This window comes from Saimiri boliviensis, chromosome 8 (genome assembly GCF_048565385.1).
Source record: "Saimiri boliviensis isolate mSaiBol1 chromosome 8, mSaiBol1.pri, whole genome shotgun sequence".
Classification (NCBI taxonomy): Eukaryota; Metazoa; Chordata; class Mammalia; order Primates; family Cebidae; genus Saimiri; species Saimiri boliviensis.
In genome coordinates, this window is record NC_133456.1 from 96335662 (window position 1) to 96359637 (window position 23976).

Consider the following 23976-nt stretch of genomic DNA (forward strand, 5'->3'; position numbering starts at 1 on the left):
CTGAATTGTGTCACTTCAAAATTCACATATTGAAATCTTAACCTTCAGTACCTCAGAACGTGACTGTATTTGGAGATAGGGTCTTTAGCAAGGTAATTAAGTTAAAATGATGTCATTAAAGTGGGTCCTAATCTAATGTGACTGCTGTCCTTATAAGAACAGGAGATTAAGACAGACACATGCAAACAGAAGACCATGAGAATATGAGCATCTAAAGCCAAGGAAAAAGGCCTCAGAGGAAAACAACCTTGCTAACATCTTGATCTTGACCTTCTAGCCTCTGAACTGTCAGAAAGTAAGTTTCTGCTGTTTTAAGTCACTCAGTCTATGGTACTTTGCTATGGCAGCCCTGGAAAACTAATATAGAATGTAACCCCACCATCTTGCTACTTACTATTTTTTGCTTTGATTGTGTTTATTTTATATAGTATAACTAGAAGTCTCTGGATGGTGGGGATCATGACTCAGGTTTTGATGTCCTTGTGTCATTTCACTAGTGGTCTAAATGTGGTAGCGTTTGGAGATGCAAAAATTGTGATTTCATTTCAGCTTAGAGATGTAGTGCTAAGTGAGTAGTAGATACTCATCTACTTCTGTGAACTGGATCACTATTGTCACCACATATAAAAATAAATCCCTGATGCTTTAAAGATAAATGTAAATAAAAGAAATAATAAAGCTGTTGGAAGAAAATCTAGGATAATTCATGAACAATCTAGGGATATGAATGTTTTAATCCAAACTCAGAAGTCATAAAAAAGACAGACATATTTGCATATTAAATATAAGCAAAAATCTTTTTTTTGGCAACAAGGTCAAAAGACACATGATAGACTTGGAAGGTTATATTTACAACACAGATATAAACAAAAGGTTCATATTTTAATATGCAAAGAGCACTAACAAATGACTACCAAAAATATAGACCAACAGAAAAGTGAGCAAAAGATTTAAGTAGAAAATTCAAGATGAGCAAATCCAAAAACTAAATTCAGGGAAGGCACCTGAATTAACTAGCAGATAAAGGAATATAAATGAAAATAAGATGCCATTTTACTCCAGAGACATTAGCAAAGATTAAAAAGAAGGATATCACTGATGGACAGGATGTCAGGAGAAGTGTATGCTCCCAAACTGTTGAAGAAAATGTCAATTGCTAGAGCCTTTTAGTAAAGCAATCTATTAAGACCAAAAATATCTTGTAACTCAATAACTTTATCCCTGGGGATTTATCCCATAATATTTAAATTCCAGTATACAAGTACATTTTCAAAGATATTTACTGTGACATTTTTCATGGTAGCAAAAAATGGAAACAAAGAGAATATCTAACAATAGGGAAAGGTTATATAATTATTGTGATTCACAAATAAAGGATTATGCAGCCATTAAAAATAATAAATTACGGCTATACTAGTTGATGTGCAGAGATTCCTGCAAAGGTACTGAGAAAAAGCAAGTTGCTTAAGTGTTTATATTATGATCATATTATTACACTATTTATATAAAACAATGATGAAAATCTCTGTTATGTATATACCTGCATGTATGTAAATCTGCAAAAAATACATGTTCTATAACAAGAGTTCCCTTGGCTGGGGGTAAGCAATGTGGGTTGAGAAGGGGAACGGAGGGGAGGAAACAGGAAAAAAAAAAAAAAAAAGAGGAAAAGAAAACAAAACACTACATTAAATGAGAGTCCTGGAATGGGACAGGCGCGGTGGCTCACACTTGTGATCTCAACACTTTGGGAGGCCAAGGCAGGTGGATTACTTGAGGCCAGGAGTTTGAGATCAGCCTGGCCAACATGGCGAAACCCCACCTCTACTAAAAATGCAAAAATTAGCTGGGTGTAGTGGCACATGCCTGTAATCCCAGCTACTAGTGAGGCTGAGGCAGGAGAATCACTTGAACCCGGAAGGCAGAGGTTGCAGTGAGCTGAGATTGTGCCACTGCATGCCAGCCTGGGTGACAGAGCAGGACTCTGTCTCAAAAAAAAAAAAAAAAAAAAAAAAAAGGATCCTAGAATGTATGGTATGGTAGCATGGATGTAAAATTATAAATATGCATGTCAGTGTGTGTATAATATAGAGATTTAAAAAAAATCAAAATGCATTGAATTTTCAGAATTTCTGAAAATCGAATCTGCTGTAGTGTTAGCTTCTTGACATTTTTTCTTCACTAGGATAATCTAAAGCCATAGTGTTGACTAGTCTTAAGGGGTGTCTCACTTAAGATACTGCAATGCAAGGTGGCCAGCCTGTAAATGAAAATGATGATGAATGTATTGTATTCAGCAGACTATGATTGCTCTGCTTAAATTCTTTCAGACTATTTTTTTTTTTAAGAGCAAACTTCCCATGAGCTTATCAGCATGCAAATATTTCAGAGAGGCATATATTTATTTGCCCTCTAATGGATCTGTGATTTTTTTTTCCTTTGGGAGACTATAAACACTGTCTACTAACATCATCCTAACCCCTTAATTACAAAAGTGACATAAACATTTATAATCACAAATTATCAGCAGCATATCAATGTGGGCACTAGCATAATTAGGTTTGTGGCTATTTTGTGTGATGTGTATGGTAAATATTAGCTTGTAAAGGTTATTGCTGTATTAAATAGCCAGAAGGTAAGATATTTATTTATTTTGCAGTTGTGGTAATAACATCATTATGTGTTTTGGTTTATCAGAAATGCACCTTTTTTTTTGGATAATGAATCATCTAACATCTCAACTATTTTGCATTCAAAAGATAGATTTAAAACTCATTGCCAGGGAAAACTGCTTTAGAAAATTAAATTTCAGTATTATTCTCATTTTAATTATACTGTTTCACTTAAGTATACAAGCAGCGTATAATTTGCACAAGTATCACATGTCTAAATCAAATATTAGCAAAAACAGAAATGCATGTGTTACCATAATTTTTTCTTTAATAAATCAGTTTTTTGGCTTCTGTATATTTCCATTTCCTCCTAAGAGTTTATGACCTTCAAGCAATTGAGTGACCTATGGGAAATCTTAGCAGAGGAATTTTTCACTGCTGCATGTTAAAGGCAGACTCACTCTAGTCATGGCTGCAACCTGCCTTCTGGATTTGCCGTTTCCACCAGTCACCTCGCTTGCCCTCAGCCAGGCTGGCTGTTTTGCACTGGCTCTTGACTTAAAAAGCGCTGCACAGAGTTCTGAGCTTGTGGACAGGACAATTCCAAAGGAGGCCTCTCTGCCTTGCACTGCCTCCCTCCTTTAGCTCCTATGGACATGTTCAATTCTCTCTTTTTATTAAGAGATGGGGTCTTGCCATGTTACCTAGCCTGGTCTTGAATTCCTGGGTTGTAACCCTCTCACCTCAGCCTCCCGAGTAGCTGAGCCATCGTACCCTTAATTCTCATGCTTGCCCTGGATTTGACCTCTTGTGTCTACTCTGGAATATCTCTGTTCTCTTGAGTTTGAGTGAAAAGCTAAGGGTAGGTGCTTGTCCTACCCTCTGAGTGTCCTTAGAACTTAGGGGATGCCTTACTGTTTTTTTTTTTTTTTTTGTTTTGTTTTGTTTTGTTTTGTTTTTTCTTGAGACAGTCTCGCTCTGTTACACAGGCTGGAGTGCAGTGGCACGATCTTGGCTCAATGCAACCTCCACCTCCTGGGTTCAAGCAATTCTCCTGCCTCAGCCTCCTGAGTAGCTCGGATTACAGGTGTGTACCACCATGCCTGACTAATTTTTGTATTTTTAATAGGGATGGGGTTTTTTTTTCCTTTGGGAGACTATAAACACTGTCTACTAACATGTCTCCTAACCATGTTGGTCAGGCTGGTCTTGAACTCCTGACCTCGTGGGGGTGCCTTACTGTTTAGGGGATCTGACTCACAATCTTCTCTGAGCTTCTCAAGTGGCAACTGCCAGCTCCCACCCCCATTCTGAACTGCACAACTACTCCTGTGGCCCTTCTTTTCCTGCCAACTGAATGCCAATGCCTCAGGGCCAGCTTACACCTCTACCTATCCTTTAGGTCATAGGCTTGTAGCTTTTTGCCACTCTCTGATTTAGGTACTTTGAGCTAATACCCAGATCCTTGAAAACAAAACTTTTAGTTTTTTAGCAATACTGGTAAGTTTAGGTAAGGTGCTGTTCCAGCCTGCCCATACCTCTCCCAGTTGTGGCAGGAGAAGCAGGAGGATAAAGCAGCCTGTGTGGGAGGTGAGACCCACAGATATACCCTCTGGACTATCACTTGTTTCTTGGACATCATCACTACATACCAGCGGTCTACTTCTATCATTTTCCTTGGGCTGTTATTTTGCATGTATTAGAGTCCTCAAAAGCCAGTTCATTTTGTTCTAGTCCAGGGAGTTAGATTATACCCACATGCCCAGTCATCTCGCTTATATGTCAGCAGTCATCAAAACAGGACACCATAACAGAAGCACATGCGAATACACGTGGTGATACCAACGATGTCTTGAGAGTAAGCTCTTTGTTGGAGAGAGTTAGCTGTTATGCAAAACACTATAAGCATGTCTTCTGTGTATGACTGCTCACCCACTACGGATACAGCCAAACAACAAAAATGCATGTTTACTTGCAAGGAGAATAAGGAAAACTCAGAGGTGGCATCTAATTATCTCTTGGCTGTTTTTCAAAATGATGCGGATATTCATTTATTAAAAAAATTAGATATATAGCCCGAGGTTAAAACGTACAATAATTTTTTCCCAGAGAGCCAAACTTTAAAAAATGATTTAGTGACTGTTCACAGTCATTTTCTTAGATTGGCCTGTTAAAAACACAGAATTGACTAACGTTCTCTGACTTTAAATACACAACATTTGTTTTTTCTTCTGCTCTGCTCATACTTTATAACACATAGATAAAACAGTTTTTGGTTCCTATCAAGATGAGCTGAAATATACCAGTATTTTTAAAAAGCCGTTATTCATTATTAGAGCACGTATGATCACAAGCTGGCTGGAGGAGTGTCAAACAAGCTTTTAGTGGCTTAAGGCAGCATGGCAACAAAGGTGACATATCTGGAGATGACACTCTAGTCTTACCACATATGGCTATGGAAGTCCTATACCAGGTTGCAATAATATTATTCAGATTCTTAATTTTATATAGAAGTGTAGTGAGGGATGGAGAGTGTCTGCTCTGTTGGAGATGAGCATCTTATTCTCACTAACTAGTCACTCAACTCTTCTAAAACCCTAGATTTAGGAGCTCTATTACTGAACCACCTCACGTATGTAAAGATTAAGCTGACTTATTAACAGTATTATAATTCTACAATATTTTATTCAGGTTAGATTAGCTAGAAGTTTTCTAAGGATATTCTTTGAAAAATGAATGTAAAGGGCTATTAATATTCCATATGTGAATGTCATTACTATTAATCATTCTCTTGTCTAATTTTATTTCTTGCCATATATACAATTTTTTTTGCTCTGATTATTTCCTTAGGCTATGTTCTCATAAGTGGGTTTACTGGGTCAATAATATAAACTAATTCAGTGGGTTTTTCTTTTTTGGGGCACATATTGCCAAGTCACTTTTCAAAATGTCGATGCTGCCATCTTACCATATATTTAGGAATAATTACATTAGCACTTTGTCATTACTGTTAAAATATTTTTTCATACTTGCCATTTTGATGAGTAAAGAATAGTAACTTGGTTTACTTTTTATTTTTTCATTCCTAGAGTGATCATATATATGCTTATTTTCCATCTGCATTTCTTCTTTTGTAAACAAATTAATGGCTTGTGCCATTTTTCCATTGAGAGTGCTATTTTCTGACTAATTTATAAAGAGCTTTTTCTACATTAAACAGTTTAACTCTTTTTATATTTGTTCCAAATATTTTGTCAGCTCTTTAACTTTCAATGCTTTGGAATCTCTGGAAGGTTTTAACGTCCATGTAATCCAAATCCATCGCAGTTTTTCTTTGTAATTCCTTTTATTAATTCTTATACTTTGTCCTTTTCTAAGCATAGATTGTGAAATGCTCAGTTCATAGCATCTGGCTTCTTCTGGTTTATTTCTTACATTTAAATGATCAGTGCATCTGGAAAATATCTGGACACTGAGCAGAAGATAAGAATATTTTATTTCCTCATCCCAAATCAGATAAATTTTAAGCATTATCCATCCATTTATTTTTTGTTCGTATGTAACTTTTTGTAAACGACATTTTAAAAATAAATACTCAGGCCAATTTTAGGGCTACTCCATTCCATTAATCTGTGATAAATTTTTGTAAAGGAGGCATATGATTTTAACTATTATAGCATTATTCATTTTACTATCTAATAAGTAAGTCCTTATTTATAATTATTCTTTATTTCTCTGAAATTTACAAATGATCCTTAGGGATATTTTCTTAAGTTCCAAAGAAAATCTCAAAGAGATTTTGAATGCAATTTTTTTAACCTAGAAAGTAATTTTATAGTGGTCATGTTTACAGTATCTTATCTTTCAATTCAGAAACACAATGTATCATTCCATTATGTGTTTCTTCTTTTCTGCCTCTTTGTGGTTTTGTTGCTAGCTTCATTTCAAGGTATTGATTTTTCTTTTTTTTGCTATTATTTCCAATGAGCTCTTTTTCTATTAGAAATTTTTATAGGAAAGAATATCTATCTCCATAACTATATATCCTTACTGAATTCTATTGCTAGCATCAATCATTATTTTGATTTATTCTTTGCATTCTCAGTGTTGTTTAGTAACATTCCTATAATCCCATCTTTTCCTGTTTGATAGTTATACTTTTTTAAAAAGCTTCTTTTTGCTATCTTATTGCATTAACTGGAAATTTCCTAAAACATAAAAATGTGGTGCTAACTAGTAACTTTATCTTCATCCTGCTTTTTAATGCAACTGTTTCCAGTGTTTTAATTATGAGGCAGAGAACTGAATTAAGAAATGTATTCTTCTGGCCGGGTATGGTGGCTCATGCCTGTAATCTCAGCACTCTGGGAGGCTGAGGCAGGCAGATCACAAGGTCAGGAGTTTGAGACCAGCCTGGCCAATATTGTGAAACCTTGTCTCTACCAAAAATACAAAAGTTAGCCAGGTGTGGTGGCAGGTACCTGTCGTCCCAGCTACTCAGGAGGCTGAGGCAGGAGATTTGCTTGAACCCGGGAGGCGGAGGTTGCAGTGAGCAGAGATTGTGCCATTGCACTCCAGCCTGGGCAACAGAGTGAGACTCTGTCTCAAAAAAAAAAAAAAAAAAAAAAAAAAAAGAAATGTATTCTTCATATCGTTAAAGAATACCCTTCTGCTTTCAGTTTAGTAAGAGTTTTACATTTCATCAGTATTGATTGTTGGATTTTACTGGAAACTGTTTCAGTATTTATCAAGATAGTTTTTTTTATCTTTTGATATGTTATACTAATATGTATTATTTGGACAGTCTTTTAATGTACTGTTGCATTCCATTAGCTAGTATTAAATAGGATACTCAGGAGTTTTACCTCTAAATTAATAATTGAGGGTGGATGCAGTGGGTCATGCCTATAATCCCAGCACTTAGGGAGGCCAAGGTGGGCAGGTCACCTGAGGTCAGGAGTTCGAGACCAGCCTGGCCAACATGGTGAAACCCCATCTGTACTAAAAATACAAAAAAGTAGCGAGGCATAGTGGTGCGTGCCTGTAGTCCCAGCTAACTGGGAGGCTGAGTCATGAGAATCACTTGAACCTGGGAGGCAGAGGTTGCAGTGAACCAAGGTTGTGCCACCTGCTCCAGCCTGGGTGACAGAGTGAGACTCCGTCTCAAAAATAAATAAATAATAATTGCCATTGAATGATAGCTTTTAAAAGACGTTATTGTCAGACTTGTTCTAGGATAGATGGACATCATGAAATAGGTAACTTTGCATATTTTTCTTTTTTTCTCAAACACATAGAATGATATTTATCTGCTACATGAACATGTGAATGTGTTTGCAAAAAATACTGTGAATTCTTCGAACCTTGGCTGGAGGTAATTCTTTGAATAGCCGTATCATACAGTAAGTCCTCATGTGACAATGTTGATGGGTTCTTGGAAACTGCAACTTTAAGCGCAATGACCAATTTTACCATAGACTAACCGATATAAACAAGAATTAACTTCTTATGGTATATTTCTGGTCACAAAAACATTACCAAACTTCTCAATAGAGACCAATACACTTCTGATATTAAACACTGAAATAAATGTGAACCATATATAAATTTAAGAAAGATTAGGCCGGGCGCAGTGGCTCAAACCTATAATCCCAGCACTTTGGGAAGCTGAGGCAAACAGATCACTTGAGGTTAGGAGTTCAAGACCAACCTAGCCAACATGGTGAAACCCCATCCCTACTAAAAAAAAAAAATACAAAAATTAGCCAGGCTTGGTGGCAAGCAGCTACTGGGGAGGCTGAGGCAGGAGAATCACTTGAACCCGGGAGGCAGAGATTGCAGTGAGCCGAGATCACACCATTGTACTCCAGCCTGGGTTACAAGACCAAAACTCCATCACACACACACACAAAAGATAAGAAACAAAGATTAGGACTAGTGCAGTGGCTCACACCTGTAATCCCAACACTTTGGGAAGCCAAGGTGGGTGGATCACCTGAGGTTGGGAGTTTGAGAACAGCCTGGCCAACATAGTAAAACTCTGTCTCTACCAAAAACACAAAAAAATTAGCTGGGTGTCATGGTGCATGCCTGTAATCCCAGCTACTCGGGAGGCTGAGGCAGGAGAATTGCTTCAACCCAGGAAGAAGAGGTTGCAGTAAGCTGAGATGGTGCCATTGCACTCCAGCCTAGGCAACAGAGTGAAACTCTGTCTCACAAAAAAAAAAAAAAAAAGAAAGAAAGAAAGAAAGAAAGAAAGAAAGAAAGAAAGATTAATAAAAACAAATAAGAAAACTTTTTACCTAATTATTCCAGTTCAGAGTCATGAGTAGTTGGAGCCTCTCCTGGCAATTCAGGATGCAAGGTGGGACCCAAGGCTGGACAAAATGCCATCCCATTGCAGGGCACACTCAGACTCTCTCATTCTCTCTCATTCTCTCATTCTCTCTCTCTCTCTCTCTCTCTCTCTCTTTCTCCCCCGCCCCCTTCTCTCTTTCTCTCTCTCTATCTCTCTCACTGGGACCACATAGACACACCAGTTCGTCTAATGTGCATATCTCTGAGATGTGGAAAGAAACTGGATCCATCGTAGGGACTAAATATTAGCTAAGCAATATCTGGCCCAATTGTGACCTGTGGTTTTAGTACTTTTAACTATAATTTACAATGAACTTTTATAAGCTATTCAAGGAATTTTTTTAAAGAAAACATGAACTGTTAAAATATGTGAACATGGATTATATCCACAAACATTGAGGTAAATCTGCCTCCAAAATACCCCAGTGATGATTTGCATTCACCTTTTCCATCTGTTTCTATTCTAATGTTTAAATAAGATCTAAAGAATTCAGTAACTGTTAATGAATAGGAAATTTAATGACTGTTTTATAATTCTGTCTGCATACTTCCGCACACAATCCTCTTAAGACCCTCTTCCCTTGGCTTTGGAGGGTCTAGGCTCCCTGGTGGCCCTCCCCATCTTTGGTCATTCCTCTTTCCTGGTTCCTTTCTACCGGACCTGCACATGTCCAGATTCTTACACTAGGCTGTCTTCTCTTCTCAGTGTAGATAAATTTCCTGGACCTTCTCTTCTCCTCCATGGCTTCAGTACTCTGTATATGTCCAACTGCCTCCTGAGAGGTTGTTCTAATTTATCAAAGGCTTCTCTGCCTGAATTGAATGCATATTCCTGCTTGTTATCTAATCTTTCCCATCTCAGGTCATGACATACCACCATCCACCATGATACTAGCTGATCATGTTAGAGACTTTGGCATGCCCCTTTTCCTGTGCAATCAATTACTGAATCCTTCTTAATCTACAAGCTAACCATTGTCACCTCTGGTTTTAGTACTTTGTTTTAAACTGCCTTCTTGGCTACCATCATATTTTGCTGATAGCTCTCATCACCTTTCTCTTATGGCTTTCTCTACCATCACCTTTTCTCTGTATGGCTCTCAAGTTCTATTCCTACAGTGTAATCAGATTTTTAAAAAATGTAGTTGTTTACATGTTGCAGGGTTACATTTTTTACAATGTGCAACAATTCATATATACAAAAAAATGCTTAAACTAGATTTAATTTCTCTTAGTGCTCATTTCTACTTTCTAGCATTAAATTATTTTTAACAAATTCTAGATAAATTCTAAATTCTTAATATCTTCTGAGTAGATTTAGTCATTTTAGGTTAGGGTCAGAAATGTAAAGTGACTACATTTACTCAGAAGACACTAAAAATATTGAAGGCTTACATTCAGCCTTCTCTATTCTTCTCTGTCCTGCCGAATGTAATTTGGGGATTGGGGCAGGGGACTTTGGCAGCTTTATGGCATTAGTGGGGAGGGACCATCTGTTTTGCAGCCACTCTTGGCTGGTCACTGGCATCTGCTACATAACTTGCCCTGTCTGCTCTCTGGTCACGGGACTGCTTCTCCCACTGTCCTCCTTACTCTTGGGTTCTGGGTTGTTAGCTCCACACCGATACCCGTGTCATTAGGCCACATCATGCCCTCTCTCTGGCACTTTCTCTGCTACTCTGTAAGACATAGGACAATTCAGATGTTTGCCAATTTAGCCTTAAACAAGTATAGTAGAATATGCAACTTCTCTAGAAGTTCAGAGAACAAAAAAAGATTCTCCCTCTAAACCTGAAGAGTTAAAGAAATATTTCTGAGTTACAATTCCTCTCCATGTAAGCTAAGAATTGATTTCGAATATTCTTCTTAAGACCACAAAAAAATGGAAGATTCAAGAATAAGGTGAACTTGGCCAGGCACAGTGACCTATGCCTGTAATCCCAGCACTTTGGGAGGCTGAGGTGGGTGGATTACCTGAGGTCAGAGTTTACCAGCCTGCCCAACATGGTGAAACCCTGTCTCTACTAAAAATACAGAACAATTAGCCGGGCGTGGTGGCACATGCCTGTAGTCCCAGCTACTCTGGATGCTGAGAAAGGAAAATTGCTTGGATCTGGGAGGCGGAAGTTGCAGTGAGCTAAGATCATCAGCCCGGGTGTCAGAGTGAGACTCTGTCTCAGTGGGAAAAAAAAAAAAAAAAAGAATAAGGTGAATTAATGTGACTTTCTCATAAAGTTCTGCTGCTTTTCAAGCTTGTTTAAAGTCCCTGAGATGTTCATAAGTGAAAATCTTGGTGGCGACTTCTACTCCCTCCCAGGATGCCGCCTCCCATTTGCACCTCTCTTTTCCGGCTGGCAGCAGCCTGGGGTGAGCTGCCTGGCTTCCTTGCTTCCCCACACCTCCTGCTCCTCTCTGCCCCCCAACTCACCAGTGTTTCCACTTCTGTGACCATGAACGAACCTGAAGCTCCTGCCTTTCCTCAGCTCCCACCCTGCCAGCATCCTCCCTGGGCACAGGCCATTGCAGGAGCCAAAGAAATGGGCTTCTGGGCTCCAACTTGCTAGTCTACCTTCCTCACAGCAGGAGGCTCTCAGCCAGGGACAGAGAGCAGGAGAGCAGCAGGAATGAAGGGCACCAAAGAGCCAATTGTGGTCAGCTTCACCGCAATTCTTGACTTGAAAACCATGTGGCAGAATAATTTATGAAAACATTAAGATATTTCCCCTTCCTCTCATGTCAGGCAAATAGCCAAGTGCATCTTTGTATTTTCCTGTCTCAGAGATTTTTGCAGGGAAGAAATAAGCAGTTGCATAAGGTCAGTGGCTCCTCCTGTCCTTGGTAAGAGCCAAACTCATGGCAGTGATGATGCCAGAAAGCCCTGAGCAGGCGGTGAGATTGCGGAGGACTTCCAAGAAAGCAAGGGAAAATAAATGCAGATTCTTTTAGGCAGAGGTCAGCAGGGATCAAAGTTGTGGGACTCCTGAACCTTATAGCGACAGATCCTGGGGGAGGTGGTAAGACTGCAGAAAGAATGGATACCTGGTGTGGGCATGGATAACATGAGGCTCCAGACTCCCATGGTTTAGGTGCCACCTGCAGGGTGTGGGAGCAGCCAAGTGTCCCAACTTAAAGGGCTTGTGGAGGCCAGCTGGAGCCATGAGTGTCCCAACAGTAACTTCAAGGGCAAATGATCAGAGACTACAAGCTGGACCTGATCTTTTGGTGGTATGCAAGGCCCGAAAACCTTTGCACAGCTGTGGGGAGAGGGAGGTCTGAAAATTATGGAGATTGAATTCCCCACTGGTTTATTATAATAGGTTGATCAGAAAAAAGTTAAATCTTCCTTGTATAATGGGGTCTTGCACCTTCCACACTCTATATTCAAGGTTGCAGATGTTGACAAAGGAAATAGAAATACTCCTATTTCTATTTTTGCTCTCTCTCATCAACTTTCCCTCCTGTCAGCCCCCTCCCTATACCATCCCTTTTTATTTTTTTCTGGTGTCATAAGCCAGGTTCTAGTTAAAATGGAAAAAGAAAAACATAAACAATGGAGGGAAATGAAGTCAGAGAAGGTAGAAAGTAGATAGAACATGCTTAAAAAAGTGTATCTCCATATAAGAAATGAAATAAAGGTTTTCCCCAGACAGAATACAGGCTCCTCAAATCTGCCATAGAATAAAGGTGGGAAACTAATAAACCAAGTATCTGGCATTTCCTTCCCCTTCAGGCAGCTCCAGCCCTACTGATTTTTACCTGTGAGGCACTGCTGCGGAGAAACTCGTCTATTAATTGGCTTATGGTGCAAGACACCCAGATAAAGTGGCTTCAGTTGCTGTGACAAAATCATTTCATTCAATTTTTTCTGCAGAATGAAATATTCTTCAGATAACTCGGATATCTAAAAAGAAGGTTATGTGTCAGATTAAATCAAAGAAAATAATACAGAGATTTTTGCAGGCCCCGAGGGCTGAGAAACGCCTTACCAGCATTCTTGGGGACTCTCATGTTACTCTCCAGGGCCCACCTTGTCCTTTGTACCAGGGTCTGATAAAGTCCTGGGCTGACAACCTTCTCCCTTGTGCTATGAATACTTGCCATCTCACATTTTTCATTAAAAACTGCCAAGAACGTCAGGCTACATGCGGAATTCCATTCTGATCGACTCCTTCCCAGGTTTCTGAGAACTGGCTTCCAGCCTTGCCACTCTGTTGTGTTTGCCTTTTTGCTTCTGTCCCGGGACCCCTCTGCTTTCTTTGCTTGTGTAAACCTCCTTCCTTTTATTTCCAGTCTTTTTAGCCCGAGGGCTGCTCTATTCTGAGTTCTCTTTCCATCCTGCCCCAGGCCTCTGTCCTGTCTGCATCCTGGCTCTAATAACACGGTTGTCCTGCTGGGTTGAGTGTGAGGCTCCTGCTGGGACAGCCTCTAGCTTTGCTCCATCGAGCAGTGAATTTACTCTTGTGGTGATATTGGCCAGCTCCAAGTGGATGCCTTGGTTAATTCTACATCTCAGTGTCTCCATGGCATAGTAGATCTGAGTTCTAATCCCTGATTTGGTCTTTGCAGTGCTTTGCAGTGAGAAGAACCGTATGTTTATTAAGCACATTAGTTCCATATGCTTAAAAAAATAGTAGGAAGGGGATGGGTAAACTAAAAAAACAGCAGATCTTGGCTGGGCACGGTGGCTCACACCTGTAATCCCAGCACTTTGGGAGGCCAAGGTGGGTGGATCACCTGAGATCAGCAGTTCGAGACCAGCCTGACCAACATGGATAAACCTCATCTCTACTAAAAATACAAAAAACAGCTGGGTATGTTGGTGGGCACCTGTAATCACAGCTACTAGGGAGGCTGAGGCAGGAGAATTCCTGGAACCTGGGAGGCAGAGGTTGTGGTGAACCAAGATCACATCATTGCTCTCCAGCCTGGGCAACAAGAGCGAAACTCTGTCTCAATAAAATAAACAAAGGCAGATTTCTACTGACAGCTAGAAGTTGGAGATGTCTGGGCCATACCTCTAGCATTAAGGAAGGGTCCAAGCACAGTTACCGTGTTTCTCACAGGCTCGGCCTCCATCAGATACAAAAAGTGGAGTTTAGGGACACAGGAATATTAAATGGTCCTTATTGGAACCAACCCATTATGGTATTTCTTTTATTACTTCATACACCCTTGATTACCCTGGAAATTCATGTATTTTAGAGGTCATCTACTTAAAATTCTTCGTTCTGTACAGAGGAAAATAACAGTGCTAAGACATAAAGTGATTTTTTGAAGGTCAAATGCCTACAAAGAGAAAGGAGGAACTGGAATTGGTATTTACAGAAGCTGGTTCCTGCTATCTTTCCATAGCACTAATTTATCAGAGACAAATTGTATGTTTCAGAGATATATTGCATGTAAACACATGAAAAGCCCTAAAACCTATTGCTTCCTATGCTCCTCTCTAGAAACAGCTGAAACACACCTATGACTGGCATGAGATATTCTCCAGAAGGGAACTTTTCTCTGTGGTTTTCCTTTATGATTCCTTAATTTCCATGACTATTAGTTCACTGTCATGATGTAATATGCAGACTTTCATCTTCACTCTATATGCCTCAGTGTGGCTACCTATCAAAATCTGACACCTAATTATGTTTTCTCAAATTTGTGAGAGGGAGAAAGCATAAACTTTAGAGGATTTAGAAAACTTAAAATGACTTTTTTTTTTTTTTTAGCTCTAATTAAAGATCTCATAGATATATCAAACTTTTCACTGTCGAGCCTTAGCATGCTAATAAGCTTTATAGACCAATCTCTAGCATCATGACTACGTAAAGTTTCTATCATATTTTATACTATTGTTACCACAGTAAATTGGGTTCAAGGTTCCCGGCTATTCGAATAGCACAATCTTTGAGACGTTTTATTAAAAACATTTGCAGGCCCATCAACACAGATGAAACAATCTACCAGTTATTAATTATGCGTTTAACTCAGTTATTGTATCATTCACAGGGACTTTTATTAGTAAATAAATTCATTTATTCACATACCTGTTTTGAAAAAATTGCCAAATCACATGCTTCTTTCTCTGAAGTAGCTTTAAAGTCTTTATCATCCTTTATCTTGATATCATAGGTTTCCTCACATTTTGTGGAATAGGAATACAAACTATGAGTGTTTCTTGGTACTTCTGTTGGTGCTGTGACAATCCTCTGATGCTTAAAAGAACACATCTTGTCCCTCCTCAACTGCTGTCTTCTCTTGTAACCCCGGTATTTGCTCTGAATGAACACCGCTGCTTTGTCTTCCTCCTCCTGGGCCTGTGTCACTGGCTCAAACTGCCTCTCTTTGACTGTCTCATGCCTCAGATGGCCTCCCTCCTGGTGGCATGTAGGTGCACTCTGGGTAACTACAGATGTCTTCTTTTCTTTTTCCTTCGTATTTGCATTTTGATAAATTGACTTTTGGCTAAGTGTAGGTTCCAAAGTTCTTTTAAAGGAAGTCTTCTTCTCTGCTAACCAAGGCCCTGGGTAGCTTGGCCTTTCTGATATGGCCTTCCTTTCTAGATACGCTGCTTTTGACTCTTCACAATTCCTCTCCTCTGTGTAGCTCTGATAGTTACTCTGGACCACAGCCTCCTCTTTCTCCACTTTCCTTAGCTTGCTGTTCTCATCCAGGTCTTTGACAGACTTCTGTTTGAGGCTTACTTCTGGCCCCACAAGGTACAATTCTTGCTTAATCTCTTCCTTATGCACATTATTCATTTTTTTTGGAGTCTGATACCCTCTGTTGTTACTCTCCACAGCATTAGTGGTTTCCTCTTCAGGTCTGAAAGTGGAAGTCTTTATTACAGATACACTTCCTTTATTATTTGGAGCTGAAATGAATCTTTCATTAGCAGAGATTGCATTTTCTGTTTGTTTCTTCACAAAAGATTCCCTGTGTAAAATATATTATCTTTGAATATACAGTACTAAATTTGAGCTTATTACTTCTTTTGGCAATAACTATATGCTAGGAACAAAGAAAGCTCAAAATTCAAATGTCTCAAGTCACATTAATCAAGTGCTTTCCAGAATGTTCTTTCTGATGACAATTGTGATAACTACTCAAATAATGAGAAAACCAGATTCAACTTAGAGTGAGAAATATCCTAGCATATGAAGAACCATCTTTTCATTTAATGAGATATTAAAATTCTAGGAATTTAATCCCTTCAAAATACATTCTTTCAAAATAAAATACATTTAATGGTGAGATGTTGTGAAAAATATACCTAGGTTTGAGACCAGTAAGCAGGGTATGTTCACTGGCTGACATACTGTACTTTAATAATCACTAAGTTTACCGATTTCAGGAAATATCTTATAAAATTAAAGGAAAAGCAATGTCCTTGCTACAGTTCATGATCACGTAATACGGTGGCCAAAGTTTCACAGTTGCTACTTTGCTAATATCATTCCAAAATGATTTTCCCTTCACTTGAAGATAAAGCTTCTCTGTATCTTTTTTGATTTTTTTTTTTCCAGCCAAGGGCAAAACCCTCACAAGAGCAATATTGCCAAGAAAAAGTTAAGGTGGAATAAAAGTGTCCTACCATGACACCTTGATATGCTAACACCTCTCATTGCTACTTGAAGGGCTTTTGCACCAAACTTTTCATCTTAGCCCAGAAACTCATGTGAGAGTTTAGGTCTTTTGTGATCTATATATGAAGTTGGACTCTTTATTGAGTCAAATCTGGAAAAAGCTATTGGGATGCCATTTTTCTAATTCTATTGGCCACTTCCTAGGACTAGAATTACTACGGTATCCCCAGGCTTATACAGGAGGCATAGCAGAATGCTGCCAGGATCAGTCGGGAAGCTAGGTAGGGCACCAGAAGTGCCCAGGATTTTGAGGAATCTCTACACTAGTATTCTGAATTCCTTCATCATAATACCACCCTCTCCAAGAATGCTTGTATTTGTTCAAAATACAGCTAATGAGAGAAGATGCGTGTAGAGTCCCTAACTGACTGCATTACAAAAAATCAATTTATAAGTTAATTTTGATCTTTTAAGTACATTTTACTGGTGAAAACTTGTACACACTGCTAAAATTCCCACATCGGTTATACATCAAGGCTCAGGTGACTCCACCCCATGCCATGGCTGGCACAGCACTTGGAGTACCTAAGAATCATGTGCAATGATGGGTGCTTCTGAGGGTCAGCCCTTCAAAGCTTCAGCATGGGGAGGACTGGGGGCCTTTTCTGACATCTGCTAGAGAGCCCTGCAGGCCAGGGCCTTTTTCTACCTCCCTGCTGTGGAATTCTAGGTCACAGGTCAGGGGCTCTGTCAGGGAAGGGTTAAATGAAAACAAGGGCTTCAGGTACCTGAGGGAAAAGGAAAGTCAGAAGTGGGCTAGGCAGAGAGTGCGGGCCTGCAGATCTCTGGCAGTAGGTGTGTGTCAGGCCCACCTGCCTCTCCCTTCTCTAACCTTCCTTTCTCCAAGCTTCCCTTAACTTTCTGCCTGTACGTCTTTTATGTCTGATTTTATGATCCACCTCCTATGAGAGTTAGCCCAATAAATGTCAAATTCTCCATCCCCAGACCACAGAGATAACTTCTTACAATCATGTGCCCTGAAGTGGATCTTGTGTGCAGTAGATGCTTAATAAATATCTGCTACATTGAAAGCTAATCCCTGGTACCCTCAGAAGAAAGGTGGTAGCAAATGGGTAGGTAATTGAACATCAGACTTCCTTATAGATGTGATATCTACAAGTAGCAATTTCTAGAAGTAGTAAAATTAGTCCACCTTTCTTCTGTTTGCATCCAGTTTTTATTTCTCTCAGCCTCCAGACTGAAGTACAGGAGTCACAGGTGTCATCCAGCCTCCTGCTCCTGAGGCAGGCCTGTAATCTTTGGAAGTTTGCTTGACTGCTTTTTAGCCAGTTACAAAGAGAAACAAATCATTTGAATCCTCACAGGTAAAGACCAAGAGCATATATATAGGTCTCAGAATACACAAAAACTTAAAACACCAAATGTCTTTATACTTCAGATAAACATTCCCGTTTTTCAAATAAGGAAATGAGGTTGGCCTGAGGGATTCAGAGAGTGTTAGGTGAAGGTGAGGGGAAGAGGTAGCAGAGAAGTCATCTACAAGGTCTATGAGACCACTATTGGCAGGAGAGAATAACAGCAGTGAGTGAAGAGAACATTAGATGTGGATGTGTGGGGAGAGAAGGAAGCCAGGAAGCCACCTCTTCTCTTTCATTCCTTCACCCTGTCTGTGGCCAGTTTTGATGTTAAAGTCAAGGGGATTGGGGTTGGGGTTGTTATGATCTTTATCTGGATGACCATGTACTCAGCTTGATCAATTCAAGTTTCACCAATTGGGCAAAATGTAAATACTTTTCCCTTTCCCTAACCACTACCAACCAAGGCAGGGTTCCCTCTTCCACGCCCCCAGTTGTACTCTTTGTATATTTTTATAGCAGAGTTAACACATTTTACAAGAGTGATGTGTTTGTCGGTCATGTTTTTTTCCCTAATACTGTAAGAAATTTGATAAGGATTTTGCCTCATGTATCTATGTGTCCCCACTGCCCAGCATAAAGTCTGCTGATTAAATGAATAAGTGGTTTTCTAATATGTACTTGGAAGTATAGAGATGAAGCCTCAGAAGAAGAAAGGGCAGCTGGTGATTATGACATAGGGGCCAATGGCATATTGGCTATTAAAGCCATTGGAATGAATGAGAGGGCCCAGGAACACATTTAGATGTGGATGAGGATTTAAGTGTGGGGAGAGGAGGATGTGTTAGTGAAGGACACTCGGAATTAGGAGCAGAATTATAGAAAGCAATCTGGTAGAAGCCAAGGAAGAAAAATTTTGAGAAATAACTCCCAAATAGGATAGAGAACACAAAAGCAGCCATTGGGTGTTCACTGACATTTGATGTGTCAGTATCAGGAACCTGACTAGTACAACTGTGAACATTATTCTATGACCTTACAGATCTGAAAAATCTGTATGTTACAATGGTATAAGAATTAAAATCATTATACCTTGTATTTTCAAAGTTTTTCTTGTAGTCAAATTCCTGATTGGAAGTCTGAATGGCTGTTACTGCGTTTTTCTCATTAACAATTTCTTTTCTTTGTTTCCTGACAAGGTGTCCTCTTGCAGCTGAAACACATAAACGATAGTAGTGTTAATCATAATAAATAAAAGAAAATTACTTTAATGAGTAAAAATGGTGGTTTTGACCATTGACGTCAGAGAGGAAAATAAAATTAAAATGCCAAATAGAACAGGTTCACTTAAAAATGCGATTCATTAAAAAGATTCTTCTAGATGGCAAGCTATAACAAGAATAAAGTATCTTTCATACTAAGAAGAGTATTAAAATGAAACCAAAATGATAGAGATGAGCAAAGTTGATGACAAAGTATGCTCGTTTGCTTAAAATTTAGTGATAATTAGTTTCCTTTCTTTTTTCTGCCATGTGTTTTATATATTTTGGCCAGATATATTTCAGATTATTGGAATATGTATTTCAGAATTCAGATTTTTTTTTAAGTTTTAGGAAGTTAGTTCAGAGCAAATATATATTCTGTAACATTTCCTATGTCAGGACAGCACCCAATAACCAAACACATGAATAGTTCTTCTGAAAAACAGAATATTTTTGTTGGATGAGTAAAGAACTGTAAATAACCTCGTATCATATTGGTACATGTTTCACTGCCAAATGCGCTATAAAGAACCTGTTTATCAGAGCTTTATAAATTTTGAAATTGTGGATAAAGGATTAGAGTCCAAAGTACTGAGTTTGTATTTTGATTTCTCAGTGAAAAGTTAAGAGCTTAAAATACAAAAAGAGATGATGATGACTCATTGCTGATTGACAGAACGGGGATTGGAATGTTAATCTCTTGAATGTCAGTCAGCTACTCTGCCCACAATATTAGAGTTCTTCAGAATGCAGGCTGCAAACCATTCGTGGATTATAAAATTGATGTAGTGGGCCAAATCTAGTATCTAAAAATGAAATGGAATAAACTAGAATTAAAAATATCAGAATGCGGTGCTTGTAGTGTGTGTGTCAGTTTAAAAAGCAAAATACATTTTTTTACTCTAAGTGTCCAGTCAAAAAATTCTGAAAGAGAACAAACTAACCTGTGATAGGCTCTATCTAAATTTTGTTTCTTATGGAAAAAAAGAAAGCAAAATCCAAAGTCTGTTAATACAGTCTAATAAAAGTTTGTGAAGTAAAGTATGGTTATAAATTTATTTCCCTACAGTTAATAGAAATAAATGGATGCCCTTTAACAAAATAAGATTTAAGTTGTCAAAAATTATGGCAAGTGTAACCTTTGGAATAAAGTAGAAAAAAATCTTATTGTCCAATGAATAATAATGATATGATTCTTGAGATCTGTAATTAATCATTTGCTATATCTTACACGACATCAACTGTGTTTCATTAATTCTTGACAGAAAAATTAAATTATTGAAGACAAAACATTTATTCAAATATTAAAAGTGTCAATTACTAAAACGATTTGACTTAGATTTAATATAGTGAAAGTATCAAGGCAACAGAGTCTAGAATTAAACACAAAAGCTACATAAGAATTGGAGGTTTGCCTGTAAGAAATATCATAAAACTGGATTTTTTGACCATATCTAAATACAACACAATGCTTTGTTACACTGTAAGACAGTCCAAGAGATTACCTGACTGTATTATTATAGCGCTTTCTTTCCTTTTCTCCTGTATTTTTTGGTATCTTCTTGAACACAAGAATGCTCTAACACAAGCTTGAATCAAAATAAGCTTGTCAATAGCTTCCTTTCGCATTAGATTTAACTCTTCCACATGATAATATTTAAGGAACACCTGAAAAATTAAAAAAAAAATACAAAGAGCCATGGTACCCAGATGTGAAGCAGTTGTGTGCTATGCTTTGAAGAACAGAACACATTCCAAATTGCTTGAGATTTTGGAAATCGCTTTTGCTTCTTTGCCATAGATGACATTACGACAGCACAGATTTTTATGCTTGAAGAAAACATTTCTTTGAGAAGAAATGCAGAAGGGAACAACCATACTGTTTATTTACAACAAGTAACTAGGTTTTGTTGGATGAGGCAGTAAGAGTGGAGGATGTTGAGCTCTTTTAGCAAAGTTTCTAGCATCGTATATTCTGGGCTAAGCTAATTTTTCTGCTTTTTATTTTTTTTAAAGGCAATTATGTTTCCTAAATTAAAAACACCTTAACAAATCTAAGTATAGAGGACAGAACTATAGTTCCATTAGTTCATTCACCTAATGTTTATTGAGACCTGTTACAAGTATATATCTGCTGTGGATACAGAGATGAACAAGGCAGGGTCGCTGTCCTTTGGGGCTGGTGGTGTTGTCAGTGGAGAGAGTAAGGCAGAGGGAGGGCCCCAGGCAGGTTTAATTAACAATGTTCTCACTGGACCCAAAGTCTGCCATGGAGAAAGGAGGGCTGACTTTTGATTATTCTAAATTCAACATCAGTTGGAGCAAGGGAGGAGCCTGAAGGCTTGGTATGTTCTCATCTAACATATCTCAACTCTGTTCCCCCCTCCCCCAAGGAAATGAAAAGCTTGTTTCTTCATTTTTCTTTTAATGGCTAAATTTCCTAATAAAAGTCATCTCAAAGAGTTTATTGAATCCATCAAGAAAGTCACTTAAATTCAAATTTTATGGCTGAGTCATGAGACCTGATAACCCTGACTGTAGAATTCTCTCAGCATTCCATTACTTAAAAGCTTGGCACCGTGGGCAAACACGTTAGTGTTACAGGTTTGATTTAATTCAGTTTTAATTTCTACAGGACTCTAGATGTTAATACATTTAATCCATTCTGTTGTTGACAATTCATTTAAAATTCAATCTGTTTAAAAAGGTCATAATTTCTTTTCGCATGGCATTAGAAATGTTCCTATATTAATACTTTCTATCCATGTTAATGAGTTGGAAAAGGTGAAGTGGAAAAATACAAATAGTTTTAAAATGCTACCTAAATATCATGCAGAACTATAACTGCAAAAGGCCTTTTTACAAGTTAAAACTCCATTTGAAGTTAGGTATGTGTTTCAGATCATAAATCATGAGGTTTTAGCCTGATAAAATTCATCTTTTTTGAAATTTATTATCTAAGAGAAAATGGTTTGAATAAAATACTCATTTTTAATGCCCAAAATATCCCCTTACTAAACATCAAAGTAAATATGGATTACTGAATACACAGGACACTCAGTTTAAGGTAGATTAAAAAAAATCTCAAATTCTTACTGGGCTAATTTCTCATCTGAACATTATTAAAATTCTCTCCCACACCTCCTATACCCAAGACACAAATATTATAAATTTCTTTGCAAATATGGAAGTTTGTTTTGGTTTACTTCTGTGGTGTGGCTGACGGTAGGTATTCTTGAATGGTCAATCTATGAGTATCTCTCGGCTTTTAGATTGGCTCTTTTACCCATCCTCCCCTAGTGAAACATTTCATACCCCCTTAAGATACATTCCGTGCACAATGGAACCCTATTTATTTCCTGATCCCTATCCGGTAGTGCTGTGAGGATACCTGAGAAGACCAATGCATCCTTTCTCCAAACAGTGACCTGTCTTTCTTCCATATTCAAGATTGGTTATATTTTTAACTTTATTCTTTAAGGGATTAAATAAGCTAAGATTTCATAGGTTCTAAAAGCTAATATATAAATACATCATTGTCCAATACATACAGCAAGTCTAGTAATAATGGTGAATATTTTACTCTAGATAAATTTCAAGCTTATGATAGAAGCAGATCTGAGAATTAGAAAAAAAAAAAAAGGAAAACACAAATCTTATTTAGATCATTATGATTCTCTATAGATTTTTAACGATATATAGTAGTGATAAACTAGAGAACATGTATATCTGTTTTCAATAGCATCTGAAATAAAGTACACTCATGTTTTACCGTTTTTTGATAAATATTCTAGGAAAATTTTTCTTGCATTTCTTTTTTTTTTTTTTTTAATCTAAATGTAAACTTTTCTTTAGCGTCAGGTCTTCAGTTGCATAGGCTGGAGTGCAGTGGTGTCATCGGAGCTCACTGCAGCCTTGAACTCCTGGGCTCAAGCCATCCTCCCACTTTAGCCTTCTAAAGTGTTGGGATTACAGGTATGAGCTACCTTGCCCAGCCTTTTGTATTCCTTAAAAGAAACCTTTATGAAGAGCAAAAGTCTTTAATATTGATGAAAAAGAAAATCCTTATGAGCTTATAATTTTACTTCACCTATTGTAAGCTACAGATTCTGTAACATAAAAAACCATACTTTCAAACATTGTAAAATGTTATAATTCTCAGTGAATCCAGCATAATTATTTTCCTGAAAATAATATGAAAACATTACTTTTGTTTTTCCAAGAGCCCAGTTATCAAGACCAGCGTTTTCCAAAATTGTGGCACAGGTTTCAGGGCTCACGGGGGGCTCCTCGCTTGATTTGTAGCAGAGAACACAGTACCTTGGAATGGAAAAAGGGGCTGGTTAGTATTGTATAAAGCTCCAAGGGGCTAGTTAGTATTGTATAAAGCTCCAACATCTCTGTAGCCTGATGGTTGCCAAACAACTTAGTGCAGGGGTGAGGAAGAGATGCCCAGAGGTGATGCAGAGAGGATCTCCAGGCATCCTCAGAACAACTTTGGAGTAGACCAAATTCCAAACTGATGCAAACCAGCCCAGTCTATATAAATTTGAGCACTGTGTTTTCACTTTTGTTATCACCTTTCAAAACTTAACATTGAAATCCCCCCACAAGAACTCCATTACTCAAAAAAAAAATATAGCAGTTTTGTTTTTGCTTTTTAGCTACAATTATCTGGAAACTAAAAGGTGCAGGACTGTAGTGGCAGGAAGCAGAAGAAATTATTTTTCACATTCCAATTTTAACAAAACTCTGGAAGCTGATCTTCAAATTGGGTGATGAAGCTTAATTC

At 38.1% G+C, this 23976-nt stretch overlaps 1 protein-coding gene across 8 annotated transcripts in view; it reads right to left on the bottom strand.

Moving 5' to 3' along the window:
- The window catches only part of MYO3A (myosin IIIA), a 235110-nt gene that overhangs the window by 22748 nt on the left and 188386 nt on the right, over nucleotides 1-23976 (bottom strand). For 7 of the 8 annotated variants that reach the window (XR_012518908.1, XM_074404907.1, XM_074404908.1 and 4 more), the window contains 5 exons: nucleotides 23393-23504; nucleotides 20690-20852; nucleotides 19015-19135; nucleotides 15008-15896; nucleotides 12726-12870 (listed from right to left, as the gene is read on the bottom strand). Coding sequence is in view for 7 of the 8 variants with exons in the window: in XM_074404907.1 (XP_074261008.1) it covers nucleotides 12726-12870; nucleotides 15008-15896; nucleotides 19015-19135; nucleotides 20690-20852; nucleotides 23393-23504 (1430 nt within the window). In the remaining variant the exon portion in view is untranslated. The remainder of the gene's footprint in view (nucleotides 1-12725; nucleotides 12871-15007; nucleotides 15897-19014; nucleotides 19136-20689; nucleotides 20853-23392; nucleotides 23505-23976) is intronic. The other variant, XM_074404909.1, reaches the window with a different exon arrangement.